Source organism: Corylus avellana, chromosome 11 (genome assembly GCF_965113065.1).
Source record: "Corylus avellana chromosome 11, dhCorAvel1.hap1.2, whole genome shotgun sequence".
Classification (NCBI taxonomy): Eukaryota; Viridiplantae; Streptophyta; class Magnoliopsida; order Fagales; family Betulaceae; genus Corylus; species Corylus avellana.
In genome coordinates this window covers 3,577,787-3,586,342 of record NC_142500.1, presented here as the reverse complement: position 1 = coordinate 3,586,342, position 8,556 = coordinate 3,577,787, and the positions used below count along the sequence as shown (strand labels likewise).

The 8,556-nt window shown below is 33.5% G+C and overlaps 1 protein-coding gene across 1 annotated transcript; it reads right to left on the bottom strand.

The window, feature by feature from the left end:
* Positions 1–1,542: 1,542 nt before the first annotated feature.
* Positions 1,543–8,307, bottom strand: SULTR3;5 (sulfate transporter 3;5). Its single transcript, XM_088511907.1, has 12 exons — positions 7,968–8,307; positions 7,673–7,880; positions 7,357–7,528; positions 5,412–5,477; positions 5,203–5,316; positions 4,138–4,254; positions 3,902–4,028; positions 3,497–3,783; positions 3,171–3,361; positions 2,988–3,070; positions 2,238–2,314; positions 1,543–2,143 (listed from the first exon to the last, which is right to left on the bottom strand). The coding sequence occupies exons 1-12, from the start codon at positions 8,278–8,280 to the stop codon at positions 1,964–1,966; spliced, it is 1,935 nt and encodes a 644-aa protein (XP_088368033.1). The 5' UTR covers positions 8,281–8,307; the 3' UTR covers positions 1,543–1,963.
* Between the last annotated feature and the right edge of the window lie 249 nt (positions 8,308–8,556).

The window sequence follows — 8,556 nt, the reverse complement described above, 5'->3', positions numbered from 1 at the left end:
AAGAAATCAGTTCTTCACAAGTGCCACAAAACGAAAAATCTGAAACTACGAATTAGAATTAATTTTATTTTGCCAAATTTTCTCAGAAACCAAACTAAATAAATAAGAGTGAAAAAAAAAAAAAAAACTAAACTAAACTAAATTCACTTTGATACGCAACCGGTACCGTTTTTCTGTGCTGAGAGTACCGGGGCTTCGATCAAGGACGTTGGTGCAGAGCTCGAAGATCAAAATTTGAAAAGCGAGGGATTGTAGAGAATGCGAAGAAAAAACTTTGTGGGATTAGAGGGAACAGAGATATGGGGAGAGGTTCGTTCGTTCGCAACTAAAGAACAGTGAGAGGGAGAGGGAGGGGGAAAGAAAGGAATTTTCATTCTGAAAAACCTGATCATGGGCCGGGCCGAGCTGGCTTTAAGGCCCCCGTTCATAGGCCTGGACCGCCTGGTCAAACTCGAAAGCCGCAAGAGAGGCTAAAAAATGGCTTGTAGACTGGTAGTTTTCGACCAACAAAAACGACAACTAATCTACGATAAGCCATTTGTTGGGTGGGCCAGGTCATGGATCAGGTCTAGGTTAGAAAGTAGAGGCCTTTCAGGGCCAGTTGGAAAGCAAACTGCTAAGAAGCCTTTGGGCCGTGACATCTTTACTAAGACCATGTTTGGAATTGGGTTTAAAAATATAATTTTTAAGTCAAAAAATATTTTTTTTTTGCAAAAACTTCATTTTTAGGTTTTTGGACTCTTAAAATCACTTCCAATTTTTTTTAACAAACGGATATTTTTTTTTTTTCAAACGAATTTTTTGAGTGTTAAACGCACTTTTAAACTTCTCAAATGCACATTCAAATATGCCCTAGCTCTAGTTGCTGTTGTTACAAATTCTTTCCGAAAGAAGAATAGGTCATTCAACTTTTGAATTTCTTTTAAAGTAATTTTTATTTTACTTTTATCCCATTATGCTACGTGGAAGGGGTAGTAGCCAATAGCCATTGTAGTAGCCCTCCCTGGTTAAAAAAAAAAATAAAAAAAAATCAATGGCTACTACATCCTGATAAGATAAAAGTAGGATATTTGTGTAGTTAGCAATGATTGATGAAATAGTTAGTTGGATATTGTGGAATAAAAATGTAGTTTCTATAATTACTCTTTTCAAAGCATAATGTTGTATATTACATTTTTATCCCATAATGTTGACATAGTAGTCCCAACAAATCTTTGAATTTTTTTTTTTTTTTTAATAAGAATTGATCCAATGATTAGTTAGGACTACTATATCAGTATTGTGAAATAATTATGTAGTAAAAATTTAGTTTTCTAGTACTACTTTTTTAAAAACTTGAGTTAATTGAGAGTATGAATATTCAAGTTAAATGGATTCCCAAAAAATTGAATGGAGCAGCTAACCGCAAGGTTGACCTATTAAAAAGTATAGTCAAGTTGTCAACTATTAAAAGTATCAAAAAGAGAAAAGATGAGAGGAGTTGGATAAAACAATTACAGACCAAACTTAGCTAGCAATGTATGGTGGAAGAACAGAGATGGATAATGCGAACGATACATGTTATATATTCTCAAAACTAGATAGATGTATAACTGTATTTGATAATAATAAATGTATAACTATGTTTGCAGTGATAATAATACATGTATAACTATGTTTGCAGACAAAGGTGGGTATTTCCCACTAATTATGATAGCCCTTGATACTAATAAAAAAGGAAACCTCTTAATTTACACAACTTTTATTCTTTTACAATTACAGGATGCCTAGTTATCTCCAAGCTAGGGATAGTTCAATCGGCTGTGAACCACGCCTTATGAAGCAGAGGTCATTAGTTCGAATCCCCTCTCCTCCTTTCCTTGTGTGAACATGTCAAAAAAAAAAAATTACAGGATGCCTAGTTCAAATCCTAAATGAACTATATATATATATATATATATATATATATATATATATGGTCATCTTAAGCAACAATGGAGTCTTGTGGAGAATCATCGTTATGCTTCGACTTATGAAGCGAAAACCGACATGCTTCAATTGCATCATCTATACACAAGAAGACGAATTCCTTGCCGATGATGTCTATGAATTTCGATGCCATCATCTTCTCCATAACCTTAATCCTTGGGTTTATTATTACCATCTGGAAAAAATGAATAAATTATTAATAAATATATATATAAAATTTAAACCTTCTCCCTTTCTTTGTGCTATTTCATAATAAGTTAAATGTTTACCTTAATTTCATTTGCTTGCAAGCTTCTACGTACTTCAATTAACGTTTCGATGCCGGTCATGTCGATGGATGTAACTCCTATAGAAATGCACTCAAATTGTATTGGTCAAAGACTCAAAAGTCATAAATAAATGGATATGATTGTTTCACTTTTGTCTTTATTCTTACCCATTCAAAACTATATTCAGATATTGATAGGGATTTTCTATAATTTTTTTTTTTTTGGTCTGAATTTTGTGAAATGTAAGCAAAAATAAGATAAAGGGTTAGACGGCCCAATATTCTATTTTTGGATTGAGATTCACAATAATTAGTTGTCAAATTGCTAATGTGAGAGAGTTTATATGACAGTTATCTACCCAAATTTTTTTTGGGTTGGATCAGATAGTTGGGTCCTGTATAAGCTTTCTCACTAGTAATTTAGGTAACTAATATTAGCGAGTTCATATGAAATTTATCTGTCCAAAAAAATTTTGAGTTGTTTGGCCACCTATCTAGATATATAGGTGGTCTCATGTAGGTTCTTTTATATTAACCATTCAAATTGCTAACAATTTAAACATGTAATTGATGTAGATCCCAATCCCTCATCCTTGTTTGAATTTGAATTATATGAAATTCAGATTTTTTTTCTATTTTCAAAAAATCCCCATCCTGAAGATATATATATATATATATATATATATATATATATATTTTGATAAAGTCCATCCTGAAGATATTGCTATACATACTAGGCACTTATCTTTACCTGTCAAATCCAATAAGACGTGCTCAAGAGTATGCCCTTCAGAATCTGAAATAGCCTGCTCCTCACGAATCCACCTTAAAATCCTACTCAAAATTCAAGCAAAACAATTTTAGAAATAACCTACTAGATTTTTTTCCCCCATTATAAAGGTTATATTACATTTTGGTACAAATATACAATTACCTTTCTCTGATATAGGTGGAATTGGCAAAGTAAATAGGAGAGCCAAGTTGTAGAACTAGGATCCCTGGGACATTTGTTGAACCTGGATACTGCTCAGTGTCACGAAAAGTATTTCTGCTTGATACTTTCCCAAGCTTGCAAGTTGCAGGCCTTGCCACATACAGGAGTGCTCTGAGTATACCAAGTCCAACCTGAAGAACAAATTATATACATGGAAATCAAATAATTAAAACCGATAAAAACTATTTAGTATCTTTTATTTGAGTTGTTTGTTAATATTTTTATTTAAAAAAAGGAAAAAGTTAAAAACTATTTATAATACGTACTGAAAGCATGAGGCCGACGTCCATGCTTACGAAGGCGACACCGAAAAACGCAGCCATGCAAATGACGAAATCGAATTTGTCAACCTTGAAGAGGTGATAAGCGGCTTCATAGTCAATGAGTCCAAACATGGCCGACATGATTATGGCAGACAAAGCAACAAGAGGGGTGTAACGAAAGACAGGGGCCAAGAACAGTAGCGTCAGCGCCATGCAGACAGCCATTACTATGTTCGACATCGCCGTCCGACATCCCGCGTTGAAATTTACAGCGGTTTTCGAAAATGGTCCTTCATGATAAAGAAAATTAAAAAAACCCCATTTATTTGGATATATAATTAATTACTTAATAATAATAATAATAATAATAATAAAAAGATTAGATGATTTATAATTGTATATATGTACCGGTTGTCAAGTAGCATGAAGTGAAAGATCCAACGATGTTCATGAATCCAAAGGCTATCATCTCTTTATTCCCATCAACTTGTTCATTTTTCAGAATGGCAAAGCTCCTTCCAATTGCTATACCTTCCTGCATGATTTATTTTTAAGTATGAATATAAATATGCACCTCTTTTATTACTTAATTAATTAATTCACAAAAAAATGTGGAAATAATTAAGAAGAAATTAAGTACTTACAGCCAGAGCTATAAGGCTTGTTACAACACCAGCCTTTATTACTGTTGGCAGATACTTAGAATCAAAGTTTAATAAGTTAATAGAAGGAGGATTTATTCCTTTCTTCAATTCTCCCACCTGACATAAAAAAGACAAGTAAAAAGTTAAAAAAAGAATCAAATATATTTAGAGAATTCATTACTTAAGATCCATTCTTCATGTGTCATATATACATGGTATATATATATATATATATATAATACGAAAAGAGGAGGTGGGGCTCCAATAAACACTATAGAACATTTAACTTGGCCAATAGCTTTTTGATAGTATTGGTCAAGAAAGGATATATATGAAGCTGTCTCCCTGCTAACGATATGCTACTTGGTAAAGTGCTTACGATAGAGATATTTATCAATTTTACTAAGATTATTAGTAATTTGGACAATAAATATAAAAGGTTCTTATAGTATTTATTGGTCCAAACATTCGACAACATTAACAAGAAGCAAACTGTTAAAAATCTAGGCTCGGTGTTTACCACGCCAACAACCCATCAAGCCATATTATTTCTCCAATTTTTTATTTTTTTTAAAAAAAATTAGAATTTTATCTTTCAACTTTTTTTATTTTTTATTTTTATCTTTTAATTTTATCCTTCATAACTTCAAATGCTAATTCCGCTCCTGCTTTGCCTTTGAAGGCCAGATCGATCGGTGCCATGGCCCCAAACCCCCTATACAGCCTCCATAAAATACAAAAGGGTACCTGCTCTAATGAGGTGGAAGAAAGTCCACGATCGGCTGCATAGGGCTAGCCTAGTAGTGAGGATGACGCGTGGGTTACACACGTCGAGAAGGGGAGTGGGAGATGGAGCTGCAGTTAGTGGAGGCGGCAGAATGGAACGTGGGGCAGACAAAAGTTTGCGGTTGGCCAAATAAGACAGAAGTTGCTGAATATACGTAAATTATGTAGCAGATATTTGTAATCAGCCGGTGTTTTTCCTTCTAAATCAACTGTCGATCAGGATTTTTCGAATTTGGGGAATATTAATAATAAAAACAAAAAAAATACTTAATCACTTACAATTTGGATACCATGGTCCTCGGCGTGAAAGAAATAAGCAAACAAACAGCCTACAAGAACAGTCACCATTGGAGCAATAGCCGAAACCCAGAACAGTTTTGGTCTTCTTTTTCTCTGCAAATTTATTTTTCAACAATTTTATTACAAGAATCCATGAGAGAGAGAGAGAGAGAGAGAGAGAAAGAGAGAGAGAGAGCTAGAGAGCTCACCACGTATCTAGTTGATTGGAGGAAACAAAGGAAACTTATACCTACGACTGCGCTCTCCCATTTCCACTGTACAAAAGAGGAAAGTCAATTAATTCATTATCATCTTTTGGAGATATTTTTAATTATATTATTGTCTAAATTAACAACATGATAAATAGTCTTATATACGAACAACGAAACCACTTTATCATTTTTTTAAAAAAAAAAATATAAAAAATGACGAAGTGACGTGTGTGTTTCACGAGTCATTAATATAAGAGAGAATTTCCATGTGATATGTATGGGGAAAATTCTATTATAAGAAAAATATTTATTATTATCATTTTCAGCCTTTCAGGCAACAATCACTACAATCTACATAAAGTGAGGTCGATCATTCGCGTAAGATTCAACCATATACCAACCGCTCCATAAAGTGAGGTCATTGCCGCGGGATTCAACCAATTACCAACTCCACCTGATCGATATAGTAGCAAAGTTCATTTTTTCTTTTTAGGAGTCGAATTAATAGAATAGGAAAATTTGTATAAATTATGATTATTTTATAATGTTGAGTCTCAACTAATCTTTGAGTAATGCTAAATATCACATTTTTATTGTACAACTCATAATACTAATGTGACAGTTTTAACCATTTTTTTTTTTTAATTATTGATTTAATAGTTGGTTGGGACGAGCACATTAACATTGTAAGATAATAATATTATGAAATAAATATGTGATTTTAGCACTACACATAAAATAATATTATATTTTTGTTGACAAAAGTTACATAAGGTAAGGGAAAATATATGATGAACTTACTAAAATGTCAATTTTTTATTATTTTTTTACAAACAAAAAAAAAAAAGTAATTGATTCTCTATTTTTTTGCAAACAAAAATAAAATAAATAAATAACTTACCAAAAAAAGAAAAGAAAAGAAAATAAAGAGAAATGTTATTTTGCATTATCTCATTATTAGCTGACATGACATGCTCAATTCACCTTTAATTTTTTTTTTCCTTTTTATTTAAGATTGATTAAGGGTGGATTGAATATATGTCACGTTAATGATGGAGGATGCAAAATAGCATTTCTAAAAAATAAAAACAAGATGTTGACTATAGAAAAAAAAAAAAAAAAAAACCGATTTAATCACTACACCAAAACTATAAAAGCACCTAGATAGTCTAGATATTTAATATATTTTGTGTTGTTTGTCAATGAAGGCGTGGCCTGTATATAGAGGCCACAGACTAATAATGAAGTAGTTCATTCTATCTATATTTTGGCCAAAATAACACAATACAATAAAATTAACTAAAAGAAGAAGAAGGTGAAGAAAAAAAATTAGAATTAGAAGCAGATTTATCAAATACAGAGTCTTCTCTAGGCTTTAGTTCTCTATAATATACATCTTTTAAGCTTTTGCTTATAAAGAAAAGAAAATGAAGAGAGTGAGTTGGGGAAGTGAAGATGAAAATTTGGAAAGAAAGCAAGGTAAGAGTTGAATTGCCGATAGGAAGTCATGAAGAACAATAATGAATATGCAAAAATAGCGTGCAAATATGTCAAGCCATTGCATGCACGGTTTTCTTTTTTTAAAAAAATTTGGTGAATAAAACCTAGAGTTTGGATTTAAAAAGTTCATAACTTTTTTTTTTTTAAAAAAAAATTAATTTTATTATTATTATTATTATTTTAATTTTTTGTGGGCTAACTTGGATTTAGACTTAAAAAGTCATGTAATTTATTTGAGAATTTTTGGGGCAGCCCCAAAAAAAAAAAAAAAAAAAAGGCCAAAAAATTAAATGAGGGCTGGGTGGGGGCCGTAGGGGGTAGGGGGGGTTGGGGGGGCCCTGTCTCCGCCACTGTTCTCAAGCTCTCTTCGGAACAAGGAAAAAGCCAAAAAAAAAAAAAAAAAAAAAAAATTGTTTTTGTCTCTTGGTGTTTTTCTACTCACCTCCTTTCTGTTCTTGAAGATTGCGTGCATCACAGATATGACGTCGGTTTTAGTCGTGAAATGCGTCAATCCGAAAAAGCCCTTCAATTGTTGCAGGCAGATTATTATCGCCGTTCCTCCCATAAAACCAGTTATCGTGGAATGCGACAAAAAATCCACCAAAATTCCCAACCTGCAAAACCTTAATTAATTAGCAGCCCCCGACATAGTAATTACAGTAATAATTCTAATACTAATTAAGCTAATAATAACAATAATAAAGTTTCCATAAAAAGCAATAATACTGACTATTTTCTTTCTTTTGCCGTGATTTTACCTCAGAAAACCTAGAGCCGTCTGAAAGACGCCGGTGATGAACGTTGCCGTGAAAACCAAATGGAGATACAATGCCGGATCATCTTTCGGCGATACAACGTCTGAAATGGTAGACTGCAGGAGCAGTGAGCATGCCGCCACCGTTCCCACCGCAAGATGCTTCGAGTTCCCGAAAAGAGCGTATATAAGAGGCGGAACAAAGCTAGAATCTACACCAAAATACCCAAAAAGCTCTCAACTTTTATTACATCTTGAACATTTTATATAACGAACGTGAAAGGGAAAATGGGTCTTACAGAGGCCGATGATTGGAGGAAGGCTAGCGAGTTTTGCGTAGCTGATTCCCTGAGGGATTGCGAGGCTTGTAATGGTGACACCCGCCAGCAAATCGTATCGGAGTAATTGTAAATTGTATTTGGGAAGCCATTCGAAGATTGGGACGAAGTATTGCAGGGCTTTTTTAACGCGGGCGCCTGGTTTTTCGTTTCGGAATTGCTGGAACGGATCCTCCGGGAAGAAAGTTTCTTTGAGATCGGATTTCAACGTGGTGGCAAAGCTTCTAGGGGGAGCAAAGCTCACCAGGTGTTCAGATTCCCCAACGGTTCCCATGGTGCCCACAAGTAAAGGAGAGAAAGAGAGAGATCTAGATAGAGATAGAGAGAGAAGAGAACTAAGGGGGGTTAGCGATCGAGTATGGTGTAGTTGGTATACATTTATAGGCGCAAAAGTAGTGGAGAATGATACGACGGTGATAGAGAATAGATAAGGGGAAGATTACCGATTATGGTGTACTTGAGATTGCGATTTCGTAACAATTATATGCGTTTTTTAAAAAAATTTAATTTAAAATTGGGAAAACAATTCACGATTTTAAATTTAAAGCAA